Source organism: Rhinolophus ferrumequinum, chromosome 10, assembly GCF_004115265.2.
Source record: "Rhinolophus ferrumequinum isolate MPI-CBG mRhiFer1 chromosome 10, mRhiFer1_v1.p, whole genome shotgun sequence".
In the NCBI taxonomy this organism is placed as follows: domain Eukaryota; kingdom Metazoa; phylum Chordata; class Mammalia; order Chiroptera; family Rhinolophidae; genus Rhinolophus; species Rhinolophus ferrumequinum.
This window is the reverse complement of record NC_046293.1, coordinates 15,427,636-15,450,005: the sequence shown is the minus strand read 5'-3', so window position 1 is coordinate 15,450,005 and position 22,370 is coordinate 15,427,636. Positions and strand designations below refer to the sequence as shown.

The following is a 22,370-nucleotide window of genomic DNA, read 5'->3' as shown; positions in this document are numbered from 1 at the left end:
GCCCCAAGCTGATACTTTCATTTAAAATAACCTAATTTACAAGACGTTTTGGTGGGAGGGGGGATAGGCCCCTGACTTGTCCAGGGGGAGCACCCGCCTGGGGAAGACCCTGAGTGGTTCTCAGGAGACCAGCTGCTCCAGGACCAGGAAGAAGAGGCTGTAACTGATGGTTTAGGGAGAAGGCTGTTGTTCGCAGAACTCTCTCTTGGAACCACCTTCGCAGTGGCCTTGCTAGGTAACTGTGTCTCAGTGTTTTAGATGCCTGTCTTGTTTCCTTAAAAATTTGCTGTGAAGAATGTTTAGCATCTCTTATGTCCTGGGTGTGGAGATGCCTAATGTTGGGGAAGACAGAATGAATGACTGGTCAATGCCGTTAGATAAAGGTACAGCTCCGCTGGAGCCCGTGCGCTCTCTCCTCTCCCTTCCCCGCCTGTTTCTTCTTTCCTCCTCTGTGCCTTTTTCTTTGTCAAACAAACCTTTGTTGCTCATTTCTGATGAGCCTTCACTTTCTTTCCTCAGTCATGCGGAGAAACCCCTTCGGTGTGGACATCTGCTGCCGGAAGGGGTCTCGAAGCCCCCTGCAGGAACTCTACAACCCGACTCAGGTAAGCCCTCCACACTTCCTCGTTGTCTCCATGCAGCAGTTTTTTGGGGGGAATGAAAACCTCCAAAATTCAGTTCTTTGGGGATTTGACACATCCTTGCATTGCCTGGCATTGTACTGTTAATGGTTGCTTTCTTGGTTACCCTTTCTCTATATAACGGCTCTGAAATTCTAGCAAGAAGTGGTTAGAATTAGAGAAATGTGTTGGTGTCATGCGGGACTGAGCTTTCACACCTGCTCAGGTGTTGTGCCCCCGAGTCCCATGCAGCTGCGGGTGCCTACGATGGGACTCTGGAATTGCAGAGCTGGTGGGCTGTGCTGTTTCCCCTTTGGTACCCCCGAAGAAGGCTCACGTGTGGGTGAACTCGCCACCCAGCACCCATATCTGATTATTAAAGCCCAGTAATGCCCCAGGAGTTCCACCTCACTATGCCATTTGACAAGACACCCCTTGTGTGGGGGAACTTTTTGCCAAGTGACTGTCATGCTCAATCAGACTTGACTATGAAATGAGTTCCTCTTTGAGCGAAAGAAGCTCCCATGGAAGAAAAGTGTCCTTGGTGGAAATCTAGGAGCAAAAGGAGGAGCCTGGTTGCCCTGTTATGTGTGGGTCTTGACGTGGAGACTTCAAGGCTGGGCCTTTTGTGGGAACGTTAATTAGCATTTTGCTGCTGAGAACTGGTGAGTGAACAATTAGTGCCCATCTGCTGACCTGTAATAGCTGTTGAGAAAGGAAAAAAAAATTATGTTTTACTTCTTTGGCCATAGTCTCTGAGCTTTATTTTGTATCAAATTCTTAGTTTAGTATTTTTGTGGACCAAGTTGCTTGGTGGAGGAAGATAATGTTTGGTCCTCAGAGGTGCTGAATTCCCAGAAGTCTTACAAAGGGATGAGCCTGAGAACTTTCTGGTCCCTCATCTCTTCTCTATCTCTCATCTGCACTGCCTTCTGGAAAAATGGACTCCTGTGTTTGTGCATCCTGGGTGGCCTCACCAGGTTAATTCACTCCCCTGTCAGCCCCTGCACTTTGGAGCTCTCGTGTGACTGGACCGGATTAGCTAGGTAACTGCAAACTCAGATTGCCTGAGGCTTTCTTTACTGGGCAATCTGGTAGCTCAGCAGAGAATTTGATATTTGGGCTTTGTTTGGTGCTCAGATAATCTGATTATAATAGGCAAGTCTCCCAGCTGGTTCACACACTGTCCTGAGGAAGAACAGAGCTGGATTCAACAAAGGATAGATTTCTGGTTAGCCATGTTGAAAACAACTGAGATGCAAACCGGTCCCATCTTCTTGTTGGCATCCTCTGATCATTTTCCCCTTCACAACAAAACTGCCAAAGCACTACTGCTTCCCTGAGGAAATATGTGGGCAACATATGGTGTCATGGGAAGTCTTTTTCTGAAGTAGATGCCCCTGTGCTGTTCACCATTGTATCCCCAACCCTAACGCAGGGCCTGGCCTATAGCGGGTGACCCCAGATATCTGTGATTGAAAAATGAAAGTCCAGGTTCAAATTGCTACTTCACCTCCAACTGGTTGTGCAACTTTGAATACATGAGTCCTCTCATTCAAGGGCATGAGGAGTCCTTGAATACACGATGCGTCAGTTTTTCCATCTCTCTAGAGTGTTGGGAGGAGGAAATAACTCTGATGTGTCAGAGGCTATGTGAACAGGATTCGTCATTATCGTGGTCATGAGAATGGCCTTCAATACTGGAAGCCTTGACGTTAGAGTCAGAAGGGGTTCAAGGCCTGGTTTCCTCCTTTCTCAGCTGTGTGAGTATGGGCAAGATACTTAACCCCTTGGAGGCTGCTTTCCCTCATTATAACGTGGTGCTCGCAACACCTGCCTCGCACGGTTGCCTGAGCAGGTGTGCCTTCCTTGGTGCCTCCTATGGAATTCGTTCATTTCCGGATTCATTCACTCGTTTACTTCTTCATCTGCTATTGAGTGCCAGGCGCTGGGCACAAAAGGGTGAGCAGGGCATGTGTGGTTAGCCTTCCATGTCCGGTTCCTCTTGTTATCCCAGGGTGGACGGGAGTGAGTTGACTGCTTGGTCCATTTGTAAACCAATCAAAAGAGAGAGAACCTTCCTGGGTCGAGGTCGTCTCTTCCTTCCAGTGGTCTTAAGAGTGCCGTCTGGGTGAGATGCTCATTTAGCAGTCGCGTAGGACTTGGGGGGGGCAGAGGGGGTTGGAGAGGCAGCTCTGGGAGCCATTTGTGAGGGCGTAGCTGGGTGAGTCACCACCCTCCATCAAGAATGTTGTGGGCAAGCTGTCTGGCCCTTTTCGCTGGCAACCAGGAAAGTGTCCCTGCAGGAAGATCTCCCTGTTTCCTCGGGATGTTGTCCTGGGATGTTTTTTCTTAGGCCGGTTTCCTTTACAAGCTGCAGTTATGTTCCATTCCCACGCAAGTTCAGTCAATAGCACTTCTCGGAAAAACTGTCTTGGTGATCATTTGGGCCTCTGCGGGCTGGGGTGGTAAGGGGAGGGGAGAGAGTGAGCGCTCCTGCTGAGTTTAGTTAGGTTGTGTGTCCGGGGGACACTTACAGACTTTGCACCTGATCGGCTTGGTTGCACTTTTCTGGTGTTTCCCTACAGCCAGGCTGTTGAAGCCGCTAAGCCTGGATTGATGTTACCACCGAGCCAGATGACATCCCCTGTAACTGCTAGAAACAAACTGCTCCTGGAGATGCCATTTCCCCTTTTGATGCTGACTGGTTATTTGGGTTTGGTATATAATGGTGAAAACAGGAACCCGTTTATTTCAGATGATAAGAAAACAACATTATGGCAAGAAGTTACCATCTTGTTACCATATATTGGTGCTGTAGACCAGATGCTTATCTAGGTGCTTATAAACATTTCATCACATGCTTATAATAAGCCCCAAGCTAAGCATTGCACCCCCATTTTATGTATGAGAGAACTGAGGCCGAGAAGGTTATACAACTTGCCCAAGGTCAACAGCTAGTAAGAAGTAGAATAAAGATTCAAACCCAGGACAAACTACAAATCCATTTATTGCTATGTTTTACTCACTGTCACCAGCAAATTCTCTTGGCAGGGATTACCCCATCTCCCCTCCAAAAAAAAAAATCACCCAGATTTTCGTTGGATAAAGGCTTGAAACTTGGGAAAATTGGCTATAATCTGATTTTAGTGTCCAAGGTTTCTTATTTTAGTGCCTTGCAAACCTCTAACCATTAAAACAACAATCGGTTAAAAAAGTTTGTAGTTGATATTCTTAGAAAAACTGCACTCTGATGTCTTATAATTTTCCTGGTTCTCTGCTGTCTCCCTGGCCCCAAAATAAAACGTAATTGCCGATCAGATCAGCTGGCGTCAAGTCACTGAAAGTTCAGGAGTTGCCAACTGCATATTTGTGGGCCAAGCACATCTGTGGGCCGCCCCGGAGCAGCTCAGGCCCACAGGGCAGAGCTACTATGTCAGCCATTAATAGGGCGTAATTGCCCCAAAATGCCAGCGAGGGCGAGACAGCTTGTCCTTCTGCCTCACCCACCTCCTGGTCCTCTCGTGGGTTCCCTGAAATCTTCATAGCATCACTCATGTGGTTCAGCCCTGCCCTGCCTCCTTCTTTCTTTAGCCTTTATACTTGCTCTGTGATTACCACGTTCTAAGAAGACAGATGCTCAGCCCAGGGGCTGACCGGGAATTCATAAGCGCCGAGTCCAGGATGCTCGCACGGCCTGTACTGGATCCTGTGGTCTGCGGGCAGTCCTATGGGGTCTCTGAGGACCCGTCCGTATTTTATAATAATACAGTTATAACGTCATCTTCAATGTATTGAAATAAATTTACTTCTCCATAAGGTGGGCTCCAGGAGGAAGGAGGGAGAGAGGGAGAGAAGGAAGGGAGGAAAGAAAAGAGAGGAGAAAGGTACTGTTCATTGAATGAATAATGCATGCCTGTGATTATTTTAGGTGTGTTTCACACATATCTCATTGAATCTTCACAAATAACCCTAAAAAGCAGGTATCTGATAACCCCATTTTTCATAAATGAACTGAGGCTCCAAAGGGCTGAGCGATTTACCAAGATTACACGGCTCCTAAATGATAGGTCTGTGTTTTTCCTGACCCGGCGAGACTGTAGGAGGGTGAGAGTTGATCACTTTATCTTTCCTGGGTGGAAAAATGCTTCCTTGAGGTTCTCTTTCCCAACGATTCAAGTGAGATCTGGGGGTGGGGTGGTTAGGATAGCTGCAAAATTCCCAAAGCTAGGGCCACGGCTCCTGGAATCGTGTGGAATGCACAGGAGTTGTCCAATAAACAGACCCTGGTATTTGGAGAGGCCTTTGTCTGCTGGATGGAGCCAGAGTAAGCAAGCATGTGTCTCCCCCGCCCCCCTGCCCCTGAACTCTGCCATGGGACAGCACACCTTGGTAAAATTGGGTAGCCGAGATTGTTGAGTCAGTTGAATGTTTTGGATTGCTAGAAGCTTGGCTCATCTAAGGAGGGGCAGGGAACTCTCCTAGCTCCCACCTAAGTAGCTTTCTCAGCAACCCTTGCCCAAATTTATTTCTCCTATAGGCATTTATAGAATAAACAAAGGAAAAGACACGGGAGAAGAGAGGCAGGTAGGTGTTGTTGTAGCACATGATAAGTGCTGTGTAACAGAGGCTTTTGGCAAAGTTACGGGACAATCATTGGTGAGTAGTGAACCCTTTGAGATGCAGGGCACAGTAGGAGGCTTTACAGAGGAGGTGGCATTTGATCCAGGCATTTGAAGACACATCAGACTTCACCTGAGAGAAAAGCGGGAACAGCATCACAGAGGGAAGGAACAGCAGCAGCCAGGGCCCCAGGGACAGTCCATGGCACCTAGAGAATGGTGGAGTTTGTGACTGGAGGGAAGGAACATGTTCGGGGCTGGCTGGAGAGGAGGCAGGAAAGGAGATGGGTACGAGGTAGACAAGGCTTGTCCCCCATTCCAGAGGGTTTATTTAGTCTTTATCCGTCAGCAGGATTGGTGGTCCCGAGGAACCCACAGGTGTGCAACCCACAAGAGATGGTGTGCAACTTACGAACCAGCTTCTGCTTCTGGCCCAGCCTTGTTAACTTAGGGCTTCTCTAAGGCAGGGTGTAAGCCCTCCTCCCTGCAGTGTCCTCATCTATAACACGCAGGGGTTGGACTAGAACCGTGGTTCTCAACCCCAGCTGCACAGGAGACTTGAGAAAATGTCAGTGCCCAGACCTCACCCCGAAGATTCTTATTTTATTGGTTGGTCTGGGATACAGGGCTGGGATGTCAGTAGTTTTCAAAGTTCCCTAGGTGATTCTGATGGGCAGCAGAATTCCGGAGCACTGGATTGGAGGATCTAGAAGGGCCCCTCCAGTTCTAAAATTCTTTGATTCTCGCATAACCCATTATGTGAAAAACAACTCAAAGCATACACACTGAGATTGCTCACTCTCATTGCTACTGTCTTGCTATGAAGCCCCCATATCAGTTTGTACTCTCCGTCTCTTCCACTGGGATGGAGGTCGCGTTCCCTCCTGTGCTCCCAGGGAAGGTGTGTGGGTGATGGCCTGAGCACTGGAGACTCAGCCAGTATTATGTGGACAAACCCAAGAAGACAGCCCCCCAAGCAGAGTCCTGGGAGGAGCCCTGGGTAAGGACACTGGAGCCACCCTGCTTTCTGTCCCGTAAGAAGGAGGACCGAGACTTGTTCTGTGCTAGGCATCCATGGTGCTTCTGAAGGTTCGGTAACAATCAGATGAAGAAGCGAGAAGGGGAGAGAAGGCTCTCTGCCTTTCAAATTGTTGTTTGGGAAGAAAGACTGGTTATATACACCGGGGAAGGCAAGAAAGAGCAGACATTGTCCAGCCCCCAACTCTGGTCAATTACTCCGTTCATTATCACCACCTGGTAAATGACGAGTCTGTCTAATTTTCTTGCTTTGACCCAGCAGCTGTCTACCAGCCGTAGAGGGATTAATTGATTTAGTTGTGGACTGGCTCCTTATGCAAAGATATTACTTACTGTCAGCCTAGCAGAACGGCAGCTGGCTGGCAACGATGAAATATTACATTAACTTGATCTTATACACAGCAAGCACTTGGGAGAATGTTTCATTATTAATTGCAAATTACAATAGACGAGCAAAGCCCATTGCAAAAACCAGGGACAGTGAGTCGCCTCTTTCACCGTGGCCAGTGGCTCAGTTATTTTTGAGCTAGGGAAGGTGCCCTGGTCGGATTTCCAATCAAGCCAGGACAGATGGGGATTCTAGAGTCAGACACGATTGGGGTCAGAGGAGAGGGTTGGATGCTTGAACAAAAAGGAGGATCCCAACCCAGGTGTATGACCTGGGGCAATTCTTTAACCTCCCCAAGCCTTCTTTAAGTGTAAGACAGGCGTGAGATACCAGTCTTGCAGGTTTGTGAGATTCCACTCAGGTATTAAAAGCACCTAGGAGAGTGCCAAGGGCAGAGTTGGTATCAGTCAGCCATTAATGAGCTGAGTTGAGTTCAATAACCTGGGACTTGTCTTAGGGGGCCTTGGGGCCAGGCTGTGCCCCTGCAGATGCACGCTTGGAATTTTGTTGAATGATAATAAGACAGATGATTTCCTCTTGCCTGGAAGCTACTAGCTATTCATCGTGAGCACTTCCTAAAAATTCTGATTTATGTTTTCTATCTGGTAGACCCTGTTATTAGTAAGCTTGATGCGCTGATTTATAAGGCCATGAGTTTGTGTGTGTGTGTGTGTGTGTACGTACCTACGCACGCATGCACTCAGCCCACATCCTGGCAAATAGGCAGATACAGCTGTTACATTGTAAAGGTCTACTGTGGTTGTGTTTGTCATACCCGCCCGCACCTAGCTAAGTGCCTGAGTAATAGCTGTTAAGTAAGACCCATCTCTGGGCCAAGCTAATGTGATGCCATCGATCTCATCCATTGATCCACATTCATTCAGGCTGCCTTTCTAGGCAGTTGTTCTGTTTCAGGAAGCCGAATTTGACCCAATATATTCAAATCTGGAGAGTAAACTCAGTGCTCTAATGGGGTTTTTCTGTGTCAGTCTGTGTGACTATAATCTGGCACAATTCAACTAGACAAGGGCATTCAAGTGACAAAACGACCTCAGCAATTTCCAAATGGTAACACAGCTGTAAAATCTGCCATTTTCGGAAGTTATTTCCTAAATTGCCCTCAATTATAAGAGGTCTCTACATAATTTGCTTTTTTTTTTTTTTTTTTTTTGTAAATTACACAACTTAAGGAGCTTCTCAGCCAATTGGATTTTAACCTTGTCGGAATGGATAGAGCTGAAACAAAGCTCTGGCTTGTTCTCAAATTCTCTATAGGAGAGACCTGGGTGGGGGTGGGCGTCGGCATAAGCTGTCCCTTCCTGCTCTCCACATCCCTTCCTATGGTGTTGTTGGCCTGCAGGTCTGGTGGGAAGAAGGCTATCCACCCCGCTCCACCACTAATTACTGTGAAATCTGGGGCAAACAGCTGAACCTTTCCCAGAAGCGGAAAATTGTTTGAAAAGTAGGGATAAGTACCAACAGTTCCGTTGCTAAGGATTAAATTAGAATATGTAGAAAGTTCTAGGCACATGGTGAGCTGCTCAGTAAATTTCGATTTTTTTTTTTTTTTTTTTTTAAATTAGCTCTGATGAAATCTCCTTCAGGAAGTTCTCCCTGATTTTTTTCCTTCCAAGTTCAGGTTAAAAGTCCTTCCAGAACGCTGCTCCTACTGATAAAACACAATGTGACTCACCCATGTCATTTGAAATTTTCTAGCAGCCACCTTTCCAAAAGTAAACAGAAAACAGGTAGAATTCATTTTAATTGTATATTTTTATTTAACTCAGTATATCTAAACTGGGGTCATTTCTACATGTAATCAACACAAAATTTAAGATATTTTACTTTCTTGTTTTCATGCTAAGTCTTTGAAATCTGATGTGTGTTTGACACAGCACATCTCAGTTCAGACTGGCCATATGTCACGTGCTCAGTAGCCACCTGTGGCTGGTGACTGCCCTGGAGGACCGTGCGGGTCTGTAAAATACTCCCTGACCCCCAACCACATGCCCATGCTTTTCTTGTTCATGACACTTATTCCACACCTTGGACATGCTTTTACGAGGCGTTGAGCCCTGGAGGGCACTGGCTGTGTCTCACTCACCTTGGGGCTCCCCGTAGCTGTTATAGCCAGCCACAGATAGCGGCTCGGTAGGTGTTTGGGCAGTGAGCGAGTGACTCCTGCTCCTGTGCCCTGAGCAAGTCTAGTGTGTGGAGATTCGTGCTGAAGAGGTGACTAGAGCTTCGAACCCCTGGAGCCACTGAGGCTGCCAGCCATCAAGACAGGAGGTTTCCCAGGGCCCAGTGAGGTCCCTGGTGTGAGGAGTCTGTCTCTGGTCCAGGCTGAGGCCTGATGGTCCCCCTAAAACATCCTTCTTAAAGTGTAAGTGCTGTGGAAAGGCTGGCACTGAGAAAGGTGGCGTTTCACTTTGTAGATTCTTTCTGGAGACTAGCTCGTGACGGGTAGGAGGGGGGATTGGAGGCTGGAGGGAACTGGGGAAAGTGAGTCATGGAACTGGGGGTGAAGGGAGAGGGGGTTACTTAAGCCAGACACCCCGTCCCCCCCAAATACTTAGCCCCCATTTGGCCCTGTGTCTTCCCTTCCCTCCTCTCGTCCTTCCTCTCCTCCCTTCTCTTTCCATAGCACATGGCACAAGTAGGAACTTGGTAAATAAAGGTTGGATGAAATGGAACTGAAATTCCTTGACACCCCCTTTTTCTCCCTCACATATTGCACACCTACTGTATTCATTTCCAGGGCTGCTATTAACAAAGGGCCACAGACTGGGTGGCTTCAACAATAGAAATTTATTGTCTCACAGTTTTGGAGGCCAGAAGTCGGGGAACAAGGTGGTGACAGCATTGGTCCCCTCTGAGGGTCGTGAGGAAGAATCTGTCGCACCCTCTCCCCTAGCTTCTGGGGGTTTGCTCATCATCCTTGGTGTTCCCTGGCTTGGAGAAGCAGACCACCGTGTCTGCCTGTGTGTCTGTGTCCAAATCTCCCCGTTTTCATAAGGACACCAGTCATATAGGGTTAGGGGCCGTCCCTAGTCCAGTACGACCTCATCTTAATTAATCACATCTGCACTTACCCTATTTCCAAATCAGGTCACATTCTGAGGTACTGGGGCCATGATGTTAACATATGACCTTGGTGGGGGTCGGGGAGCAACACAGTGCCACTCCTAGCGCCGACTGTGCATAGTACTGTGCTAGATGCTGGGGCTCTTAGGACAAAGACGTCCTTGCCTCTATTAGTTCATACTCCGATTGGAGTGTCAGGCCAGCACACTAACCATTGCAATATGATGTCCTGTGTGAGTTCCGTGTACGGCGCTGGGGGGGCGTAGAGATGGAGCATTTACCTCGACTCAGCGTGTGCATGTAGCAGTGTGTGTGCTCATGTGTGTGTACAGCCTTTATCTTCCTGACTGAGGAAAGGCACCGGAGAGATGGCACACAGAGCAACAGCTGGCTCCACCCTCCTTTGCAGAGTCAAAACCTGGCAAAGGGGAGAGGATACACTGACAATCAAGGGACCCACCCCCATCCTTGCCCCTCTGGTCATAACAGGCAGACCAAGGAGGCATGAAAACTGAGTTCCTCTGTAGCTCCTGAATTCTGGAAAGGTCGGCAGCTCCAGAATCTCCAGCTGATCTTCCTCTGTTCAGCATCTGCATGAGCACGCCAGGAGACGCTGCCAGCTTGGCCTTGCCCCAGCCTTGGCAGGTATGGGGCAGCCCTGGAAGGAAGCTGGCCGTTCTGGACCATACCACAGGGGAGTGACGCCCAGACAGACTCTGGTGCTGCCTAAAATGGCCTGTTGCAACGTTTCCTTCTCTTCGTCTTAAATCAGGGGTTTAAAGCCACACATGGCCAACGTAACAGTTCTGGCTGTCGTTTTGAATGTTGGAGAGACCGCTCTGACCATCTGTTCCTTCTCCAGCATGTTCCCTACAGGATATCGACAGACAGACATATCCGTGGATAGAATGACGTCCCGCCAGTTCAGAGCTTGGCTTTTGAGATCTGGGCAAGTTTAGTGCTTGCTTGGACCCAGGCCTCACATCCCGTCCTGGTGTTTGGGAAAAGTTCTGAGAGAAAGGGGCATGTCTGAGGCTACTCAGCCTAGAAGTGGTCAGAGCACAGGGCCTGGGACCAGCCCTTCTGGGCTGGAATATCAGAGCCACCACCTACCAGCTGTGTGACTTGGGAAAGCTTCTTACCTTCCCTGTGCCTCAGTCTCCTCAACTGTAAGATGAGAATAATACTAGCACCGACCTCATAGGGTTCTTGTGAGGATTAAATGAATCCAGACACATGAAATGCTTCGAGGTGTCTAGCACTGAGGGAGGCCACCGTAAGTGTTTGCTGCTGTTATTACTATTCAGGCACAAGAGCCAGAAAGGAGCAAATGATCCCTGAGGACAAATGAGCAAGTTCAAGTTCAGATCACCTGGAAGATGGAGCTCCTTATTGCCGGATCATCTTGCACCTGTTAGAAGGGAACTCCGTCTTTCAGAACAGGGGTCCTCTGCTTTGGCTGCACCTAAGACTCAAACAAAGGAGACTTTAAAAAATCCCAGTGCTCAGGCCATCTTTAACCTTTTAAATCAGACTTTCTGTGGCATCAGTACTTTTTAAAAGCTCCTGGTTGGTTCCGATGTGCAGCCAAGTTTGAGAACCCCTGCTCTAGACTTTATGATTCAGACAGATCCAGGGACCAGCGGCCTTGGCATCACCTGGGAGCTTTCTAGAAATGCGCAACCTTGGCTCCCACCCCAGGCCTCTGAACATAAACCGGCATTTTAACAGAGTCCCAGGTGGTCTGCACAAGCGTTAACTGGAGAAGGCTCCTGGGGGGACCAGCCCATTCTCTGGGGGCTCCTAGCAGAAACACCTGTCCAATGCATTAGATAACAAAGGACAGGTGGTGGGTTTTGGAGATAGGGAAACTAGAAGAGGTCCTTTCCTCTCCCGGAGCCTGGCACACGTCTGCTTTCCGGAAAACAGAAGCTGTGTTTATGCAACATGGAGTCCTCGTCAGTGGCGGGGGACTAGAGTCCTGAGGTGGGCTAGATGGCTGGCTGGCCTCCGGGGTCCTCTGGATGCATTCAGTATTCATAATTGGCTCAACTCAGGGAGGAGAGAAATGTGACTTTGAGTGGGCACCCTGAGAGCGAAGACCACTGCAATGCCTTTAAAAAGTAGTCCCTTCCTTCCTGGATCCTGTGTCCCCAGCGTGAAGGGGACTTGCAGGGTTCAGAGCTGAGCTGGGCTCCCTTGGGTGGCCACAGTCTGAGTTCGTTCTATTCGTGGGTTAGGGTATTCCCGACCTCACTTTGTCAAACAACGGGAAGGAGGCGCCCAGAGCAGGTCCCCATGCTCCCCACTCTCTCTGGCCTTTACCTCCAACTGACATTTTTAGGTGTCCACCTCCTCTCCACCCTCCACCGTTCCCAAATGCCGGGTACAGCAGATGTCAAACAAAGCAGTGTACTGGGAAGAGAATGGAATTTAGAGCCCTAAGTCCTGAGTTCCAATTCTGTCGCTTTCACTTACTAGCCGTGGGATCTTGGGCAAGTATCTCAACCTCTTTGGGTTTCAGTTTCCTCACCTGGAAAGTGAGAAGAATCTATAATTTATTTAACTTTAGTATAGTTGTTGAAACCGGGGGCTGCCTGAGTTCAAATCCATACTTAACACTGGTAAGTAACCAGAGGTCAGTCATCTAATCTCTGGGTGCCTCAGTTTCTTTATCTGTAAAGTGGGGGATAACCGCAGGTCCTACCTTTTTGGAGTGTTAGGGAAATTTAATGAGTTGATTTGTGTTAACTACCCAGAACAGTCACCAGGACAATCTACAGTCAGGTATGTCAGCGAGGATTATTTTCTTACCTTTGTGCTTTCATCTTTAAAAATTCCCACTATTCTTCCTTCAAAAAAAAAAAAAAATGTATACTCACAATTTGGGTCCTAATAACTGCCTCGTAAGAGAAGCTTCTTTTGCCAGTGATTTTACAGTTCCTCACACTTAAGCAACTAGTTGTTGCTTTTCAAATGCATCATTCCTCATTTTACAGATGGGGAAACCAAGGCACCGAGAGGTGTTGTTGTCATTTAAGGTAACACGTGCAGGAGCATCCAGTCCAGTTGAGGCGTTAGTTGCAGAGCCAGGATTCCGTCCAGTTCAGGGGCGCTTAGCTGGAAATAGACCAAGGCACTTCCCCCAGCTTAGCTGGCGTAGAGATTCTGTGACTAAAAGGGTGACCTGAACTCCTTTGATTCTCAATTCACTGATCCTTAAGTAGAGATGAAACCCCCTCCTCTCTGAGAACATGTAAATGGGCTGGCTCCATGCCTGCCCTTGGTAGGTGGTCCGCTGGAATTAAATGTGGGCGTGAAGCCTGCTCCAGGCACACCTCGCTGAAGGATGCCAGCCGGTCCTGAGGCCCCTTCTATCCCAGCGGGCAGGATGCGGTGAAGGGGAGCAAGGATGTTGGGATATGTGCCTACCGGTGCCTGTACCGGCAGCTTCTCTCTGCTTCCTGGGTTCTCAACCTCTGCCAGAAACTCAGACCCCTCGTGAGTCAGACAGAGAATCCTTGAACCAGGAACGAGATTGCTCCGACCAGAGACGATGCCTGAAATAGACAAGCTGCAGGAAGTACTTCTGTGGGTTTAGGAGTTGGGACGCTGCTTTTAGATGTTCTTTTTTTGAGCGCTTCCCTGTCTAGGTAGGCGCAATGACCATCTGTAATTTTCTCCTCATTACAGATGAGGAGAAACCACCCCTACCCCGCCACCCCGGGTCTTTGTTAGGAGCGCAATGGAGAGGCCATTGGATGGCCATTTTTCATCTACCCCTTGGAGTGCCAACCAAGACTCAGTGTGCAACGAGGAGTCGGGATGATTTCGGTCTCTTTCCTAATAACAGGAAGCACGGAGCCGGTGAAAGCAAGCCCCACACAGGCAGTGGGGAAAGGCCAGGGCGGGGCGGGGCGCTGGCCACACTGATGTTGGTTTCTGATGTTGGTTTCTGTTGGGTCAGTGTTAGTTGTACAGCTTCGCTCAGCACTAGCTGGCAGAAGGAATTATAGGAGAAAGGGTTAACTCACCCCTCAAACCCACTTACCACTGAGGGTAAGGAATCAAATTAACTCACACTCAGCTCTTGGTTTTTGCAGATAGAACATTCTGGGTTCCACTTTTCAAGAGAAACCTGGAGGTCCATTAACAAGGGAGGGGCCACTGGTAATCTTCGCAGAGGGACAAATTTGAATCCAAGGAAGCCAGTCCCTCAGCTAATAAGTGAACCCAGCCGTCCACCCAGCCCAGCCATTTTGTAATCCTGTAATTGTCAATCCTGTAATTGTCATTTATTCCAGGGCTGATGGATCCACTTGAAAATTTCATTGCATTTTGTAGGGAAATTACATGCTACAGTGACATTTGGAAATTAAGAGGCTGTCTTGGGACCTGTCCCTCAAAAGTATTTTGTCACCACATAGACTGGCTCACAAATGGTACTCCCACTTTCTCCCACTCACCACATTGGGTCTCTCTCATCCACAGGATGGTTAGTCTCAGTTTAGAATCTCGGTCTCGCTCCCAGTAGGTTTTCCTTCATTGTATAGGATATATGACTGGTGTCTGAAAGGAAATGTGACTTTTATAAGGAATTGGCAGATACTAGGGGAGTTCACAAGCAGCTGACATCCAATTATTCATAGTCATGGGGGAAATTGAATGAGGAACGGAAATCCACAGATAATCTCCAAACCTCATGTTAATCAATAGCCTTCTCTTCCAGCATGCCTTTAACCAGTGCCAAGAAATGGGCTGACTCATCCCTCTTCTTTAAAACTGAGATCCTTAAGAGATCGGTACAGGAGGAGTAATTTGCCAATCCCTGGTTTAATAAAAAGCATTAGAAGAACTGAAATTCCTTTTATTTTTATTAGTCATTCGGAGTAAAGTGTCATTTTTCTTGAGCAAGTGGCAAAATGAGCTTATTTTGTTGGTTGGTTTGTTTATTGTCTTATCAGAGAACAGCATATAACACTGTGACTCTCTTTTTGCTAAAAAGAAAATAAATGATTGGATGAAGGCGGACATAATCTTGAAATAAGAACCAGGAGCTAGGAGAATGAGAGTCAATTGCAATTGATAATTGAGTCTCCTTCCCCCCGGGTATCATGGTGTAACTCAATCTGGGGGGAAAGAAGTGATAAGTGTCTTGTTAAGATAAGGCCTTGCCAAAAACAGCCCTTGGCAAATTGCTGCCATTTGTCATCCGATTAGAGTACGAGGTGCACTCTTTCTTCAGCCTAAGCCTGCTTGTCGTTTATCAGCTCAGTTGTTCAAATTTAATTTGCCTAATAGCAATGTCCAAATCCTGGGCAAACCTGGAAGGTGGTGGTGCTTCTGATCTGAAGCTTTACTCGGTGGGTTCCTGGGAAACCCCACAGACCACAGCCACCAGTTTGGGGAGTACCTTACTCAGCGCCTAGGGATAGGATCTATTTGGGGAACAAAAGCCAAGCCAATTTCAAAAGTGGGGGGTGGGGGGGAGGGTGAGGGGATTGGAGGGCAGTCGGTGACCACAGGATGGCCACGGGGTTTGAAAATTAATCTGGGGAACGTAATTTGGTGGTTACCAGAGCGTAAGGGGGTTGGGGGTGGGGGATGAGGGTGAGGGGGATCGAATGTATGGTGATGGAGGGGGAGCTTACTCTGGGTGGTGAATACACGGTGTGCTTTATGGATGATGTGATACAGAATTGCACACCTGAAATCTATGTAATTTTACTAACAATTGTCACCCCAATAAATTAAAAATAAATTAATAAAATAAAAAAAAAAAGAAATGATTTTATAAAAAAAAAAAAAAAGTGAATGTGGGCAGCATGAGCTGCTCAACCCAGTTCAGAGAAACAGAGCAGACTTCTGTTCTTCTTCTCTGGTGCTGTCCTTGACCTTGACCTTGACCTTGACCCAGGATCATTCAAAACCCAAAACCTGCAGTTACTTGCCTCCTAAACTGTGGTAGGCAGAAAGGCCCTGCAAAAGATGTCCACATCCCAATCTCAAGAACCTGTGAATATGTCTCGTTGCACGGCAAAAGGAGCTTTACGGATGTGATTAACTTAAGGATTTTAAGATGGGGAGATTATCCTGGATTACCTAGGCAAGTCCAGTGTAATCACAAGGACAGAAAGAGGGTCAGAGTCAGTGTCAGTGATGGAGATGGGATGATGGACAGAAACAGAGGTTAGAGGGATGTGAGGATGGGGCCATGAGCCAAGGAATGCAAGTGGCCTCCAGCAGCTGGCAAAGGCACGGAGATGGAGTCTCCTTTAGAGCCTCCAGAAGGAGTTGCCAACCGTTTGACTCTAGGACCTGTAACCTCCAGAACTGTAAGAGAATAAATGTATGTGGTCTTAAACGGCTGATTTTGTGGTTGGTTGTTACAGCAGCAATAGGAAACTAATACTTGAGCTCCCACGTCCAGGGTCCGAGGGGGGCCTGGGAGATGCTGGCTCTGTGTTGTCAGGAGAGCAGAGACTAGTGGCAGCACGGCAAGTGTGCAAAGGGGGAAGTCTGGTGATGACGGTGATGGTGATAATGATGGTGATGATATTGCCTTCATCAGATTGTGTTGAGCATGAAATGAGGTGCTGTAGAAATGCCTAACAAATCTCAGCTGTGTGTGAGCCAGCCAGCAGCCCTGGCGGCCCAGGCTTGGGCTCATCATGGCTCACAGCCCCCAGGGACTCACCCGACACAACAGCGCCCAAATCCTTCTATTTGTAAGCATCTCTTTGACAACCATACATACCACCTGAAGTTTACATCACAGTTTTGTTGACGGGTTCCTAAAGATGGGAGGTACTCCCACTGTGTTTAGTCAGAATGTAAAAAAAAAACACACAAAAAAAAACACGAAAAAAAACCTGAATACATATTTGGAGTGAATGGTGTTATATTTGTCAAGATTTTCCTTCACGATGATGCAGTGCTTCCAGTGTTCTCCCAGTGCCGTCACGTGGGCTGGCTTCATTGACACTCACTCTTCTATGAGGGTCGGCAGAGTAGGTATCATCTCTCATGTTATCGATGTAAAAAGAAGGAAGCTCAAGATACTAAGTCACTCTCCAAAGGCAAGCTCTTACTAAACGGCCGAGACAAGGCTAATCCTGAAAGTCTAGACTAGAGAGGAGAGGAGTAGCATGTGCTGGTTAAGAGGAGATAGCCCTGCTTAGGCTGGGTGACCTTAGACAAATTACTTATCCTCTCTGTGACTCAGTTTCCTCATCTGTCAATACAGGGATAATCAGGTTTGTTATGAGGACTCAATAAAGCAACAAAATGCTTAGAACAGTACCAGGCACATAGTAGGGTGTGTAATTGTTTATCAGTAGGAGCAACAACCATAGCCAGGGTCAGTTGACTCCTGGTTCAGTGCTCACTCCAGGATTGCCCACATACTAAGAACGAAGGCACCCCATCTCGTTATGCTAGAGCATCGTAAAGTGCTAAATCGACTTGGTTCCTTAAGCTCTACACCAGAGGTCCACAAATGTTTTTTAGATAATAAAAGTTTTAGGTCTCTTGCAGCTACTCAGCTCTGTCATAGTGTGAAAGCAGCCACAGACAGTATGTAAGTGCAGGGACTCGGCTGGATTTGATCCCTCGGGGACCGTGGCTTTAGACGATGCTGAGAGCCAGAAGCCTCTAGTTTTAGTCCTAGCCTTACCACTCGAGTGGTCTTGAGCAAGTCATGAAGGCTCCCGGGACTTAGGTCCCTCACCTCTAAAAATGGGAATAACAATATCCCTCAAGAGATGATGAGCTGATGCGAGCTGTCTGTAAACTACAGGATACTGCCCCTAATTTGGGTATGAGTGTTTTGTTGCTGACGTCCAATGGTGGTCTGGGCTACGTGTAGTAGATAAAGCATGCACGTGCACTTGGTATAAAATATTGGGTGCTGGCCTACCAGCTCAACTGTCTGCAGTTGTGTTATGATGTCAGGAAAAGGCTATTTAACTTCAATTACGTTCATCTTCTTTTGGGATATGAGAAAAGCACCAGCCTCTCGAAGCTTCCCTTGACTGCCATGAGAGGTTTATCAAGCAACAATGCCTTTGGTTTAGCCCGAATGGATCCATTCTGAAAAATGCAAATGAGCGAAATGACTGATGAATGGGGGCTCCAGAGAAACACAATGCTGGTTCTCCATGTCTTCGGCTGGAGAAGCAAGCGACACCTGGAGCTTTTATGGGGGGAAGATGGCTGGTAAGTGAATTGCAGAGCTGAATCACAGAATCGTGGTGAATAAAAAAGCATTGTGCTGAGCAATTTTGTATCTCATTAAGATGCACTTAGTTTCAGCTTGGATGCTAGGGGAATTGTCAGAGTAATTAAGTGCAAACCTCAATTTTGAGATTTGAAAAGGGGTCAGTGTGTAATTGGCAGGTGAAGAAAAAGAAGAGAGATGCTTTGAAACAATCGGTATTGAATGGTTGTTGCGGCAAGGACGCCGGGGATGTAAAGGAGCAGACTCCCTGATCACTGGAGACTGAGTGTGTGGTCTCAGAATCACATACCGGCCACGTGGACAGTGCTTTCGGTGCCTTAAATGGGCCTTCTTGGAATGGAAGCGGTTGGCTCTGTAGAAAGTTACAAGTGTGGTGCTTGGGACACGTTTGTCTAATGAATGGACGATGGGTACTCGCCGTGTGTCTGTCAAGTAAGTGAATGAAGGAGGGAGGGAATGAAGGAACAAATGTATAAGCCAGTAATTCATGTGAAATGATGATAATAACAGTGTCTACCTTGTATGGCTGGTGTGAAAATTAAATGGAACACTGCCCGTAAAAACCCTTAGTGCAGTGCCTGACACGAGCAGACACTCGTATTTAGCGAGTATTTAGCTAGCATTGTTATTATGTTTCTCTCAGGTGTGTTGGTCCGCTTAACAACATACCACAGGCTTAAACAACATACCACAGGCTTAAACAACAGGCATTCCGTTTCTGAGTTCTGGAGGTTAGGCGTCCAAGGTCAAGCAGAGTTGATATCTGGTGAGGCATCTCTTCGTGGCTTGCAGTCAGCTGACTTGGCCTCTTCTTTTTGTCGGGAGGAGGCAGGAGTGTGAGAGAGACACAGACAGAGAGAGAAAGAGACAGAGGGCGAGATCTGGTGTCTCTTCCTCTTTTTCTAAGGACACCAGTCCTATTGGATTAGGGCCCCACCCATGTGACCTCATTTAAACTATGTTACTTCCTGAAAGTTCCTAGCTACAAATACAGTCACGCTGGGGGTCACGGCTCAACAGAAGAATGTGGGGAGGACACAATTCCACCTATAACACCGGTAAAGAGTCAAACTTTCAAAGAAAACTAACCAAAGAATAATTTTGTAGTTATTAGGCCCAACCTTCTCACTAAGCAGCGACACAAAACCTTTGAAATCACTGGAATATCCTTTTCCTGGGATGAGAAATTGGAAAGGGCCCAGTGTTCTGGAAAATGGGGTGGACTTCCAATAACATATGTCTTCCGTGTGGGGTGACTGACTCCGTGCTCTTCAAAGACCCCAGAGGTCGTCCTTTTACTCTCCACTGTTAGACAGATAGGCAACTCACAAATGTTTTTTGTTCGGGTCGGGGTGGCGGGGGGAGTGGTGGGGGGGAAAGAAAAAAATCGGAGCTATCTCTGTAGAGGCTTCCATAAAACAGATGCCTTGGGAGTGGGAGGTGGCCGCGTGAACTTCACTATGTGAGCACTTCTAGATCTCATGTCTTTTTCTATCTTTTCTCATCTCCAAATCTGCCTGGAAGACCGTCAAAGCTCATTCATGTAGAATATGTAACATTTCCTCCAAGTTCACCAGGTAGAGGGAATGTGTGAAGCAAGCTAACCGTGTGAACATAATTAGAAAAGGTGAGTCTTGTAGAGCTGGCAGGTACCTGGAGGTGACCCGTTCTTTCCCTTGGTGGCTCGTTTCTTTTCAAATGAAGAAACTGTGGCCCAGTGAGTGTATGTGGCTCCCCCAAGCTCACACGGTGAAACTGTTTACCCTCCTAGAGGACACCAGCCTAATTGACCAAGTCTTGTTTGTTTGTGAAAGACACAGGCACTTTGTTAGCTGTGGGTTCTTTTTACTAGTATTAAAAGTGCATTTTAAAAAAAATAAATATTCTGCATTTCAGGTTTTCCACTAATTATGACTGGCCTTCTCCCAAGTTAGTTTGAGCTATTTTGGTGAGGTTTTTATAGTTATTTAATAATAAAAGCTTTTTTAAAACTTCATAAAACCTTCTGTACAATTCATTCTAACCGACACTCCCTCTTACAATTATGTCACCAACAACTTCTTTTTAAAAGACCAGAACTTTTCTCTATTCATGTTAACCTTGAAAGCAGCATTCACTGAACCCCTGAGAAGGAGAAGTGTAACACTTTATAGGATTGGGGCAGAGCAACTGAAATAATGCGTGTGAAAGAGTTCTGTACCTTTGGGAAGCATATACACATGCTTTATGTTTCTCTTAATTGCCATTTCTCGCTTGGCAGCCCCCAAGGAGTGGTCAGAATAGATTGGTGGATGCAAATGCAGCATTTCCTAGGACGCTCCCCAGGGAATGGGCTGTTTTTCCACATGATTAAAAAATAAATAAACGAGATGCCTATTTTTTTAAATTTGAATCAAACTGTAACTGCCACAAGGAGTGGAAAGTTCTTATCCGCAGATCCTCTGTCTGGAGTCAGACCGATTAGGGGACCAGACTTCAATCAGTGGATTATGTAGTGAGCCCAGACTCAGAGCGCCCGTGAGGTGGACAGAATTACAAAGTGTTCCTTAGCCTTGGGACTTGAGGCACTCTCTGCCACAGCCATGGATCACTCCAAGTCTTCGGGGAGGGCTTCTTTATTCTCTCCTTCCTGGGTGCGTACTGTATCTTCCGCTCCCACTCAGGATTACGGAAGATGAAGGCTGATGGCCCAGCTGCCGTCTCAGCATAAAGTCAGTTCTGCGCTGGATGGGATGGCGATGACGGCCGTGATGATGATCCAGCAGTGGTGGTGGGGGCGTTCGTGTTGTTATTCACGTTCCTTGCACACTTGCTCTGTCCCAGGCCCTGCTCTGGTGCTCTGCACACATCCTTTCAATCATCACAATCCCATAAGGTAGAAACTCTGTTTGACAGATGATGATGATGCTAAGGCTCAGAGAGGTTAATAGAGTGACTCTGGTCACACAGCTGGCAAATAATTACGACGGGGGGTAGCCATAATTACCCGGGCCATCTCATGCCCTTACCCCCTTCTCCGCTGCCTGGCACAGTGCTCTAAGTCTCCATCTGCCAGGATTCTTGAGAGTCCCCAGACACATACTGCTCCCGTTACCGTCACTCAGAGGGCTCGCGAGTATGTGTCAGGGCCCCAACATTTGCCGTTGAGCCTGAGGTCAGGAAACAGGAGACTGCAGTTCTCCCTATGTCTCCTTTAGGGGCCTGTCTCCAGCTTGACACATGCTGCCAGGTGGCCCCTCAGTGGGTCAGAACCCACTGACCACACATGTCCAGACGTGTCTCTTTAGGGTTCAGTTTTCTACATTCAAGTAAAGACAAAGGGCAAAAGATTTCTATCTTTGGCTGTCAGGGTAACAACATGAGTCTCTAAAGGCTTCTTGAGTGTGGGAGCATTTCCAGTGTCCTCCTCAGAAAGCAGCAGTTTTGACTTTGGGCCGCTGATGCTCAGTGAAATGTGTTTCCATTGTCCAAGGGAACGTGGTGCTGAATTCTCTTAATGGAAGAGGGTCAGCATCGGCTCTGACGAGCGACATCGTTTCCATTCAACTGGCCTCTCGCTCTTCAGTCTCATCTCAGGCCCCTCTTTCCCTGGTAGCCATGCTGGTTTAGTTCCTCTGCTGTACTTGCTTTCTGCTGCCACCGGACCTTTGCACGTGCTGTTCTGCTTCCTAGAAAGCTCTCCTCTCTCCTCACCTCTATTTGGTTGACTCGGGCTCAGCCACAGGCCAAGGATTCCCTAGGACCTGTTACATGATCACTTAGCACCTTTACTTCTCCTTTATAGCCCTTCGCTCATTGTAATTATTTTTTTGTTATTTGCTTAGGGCCTTCTTCCCCATTGGATGCTAAGGTCCACGATGGCTGCCTCTGTGCCTGCTTTATGCCTAATATAGTTCCTGAAACATGGTGGGCACTGGGTAGATTGGGGGGAGAGTAGGGCACCCCAAGCTTCATATGAGCTGGGTCTTCTGACCAATCTACCCAATACCTCCTTTTCCATGCACCCCAGATCCCAGATCTAGAGTGGCAAATAGAAAGGTGGTTAAAAGTGAGATCTCTAGAGACAGGGTTTGTATCCTAGTCTGGCCTCTTCCTCGCTAATCCATTTCTACTGCCGAGTAACAAACTACCACACATTTAGCAGGTTACAACAACACACATTTATTATTCCACAGTTTCCATGGTTTAGGAGTCTGGGAAGCCTTAGCTGGGTCCTCTGCTCAGGGTCTCAGGCTGCAACCCAGGCACCGGCCAGGGCTCTGGTCCCATGTGAGGTTCAGGTCCCCTCCCACACTCTCGTGGTTGTTGGCAGAATTCATTTCCTTTTAGCTGTTGAAATCCCAGCAGCTTGTTTCTTCCAGGCCAGCAGGAGAGTCTCT

General features: G+C 47.6%; 1 protein-coding gene across 2 annotated transcripts in view; it reads left to right on the top strand.

Moving 5' to 3' along the window:
* Positions 1–22,370, top strand: part of CHST11 (carbohydrate sulfotransferase 11) — a 254,595-nt gene that overhangs the window by 118,984 nt on the left and 113,241 nt on the right. For both annotated transcript variants that reach the window (XM_033117592.1, XM_033117591.1), the window contains exon 2: positions 520–605. In XM_033117592.1, coding sequence (XP_032973483.1) covers positions 520–605 — 86 coding nt within the window. The remainder of the gene's footprint in view (positions 1–519; positions 606–22,370) is intronic.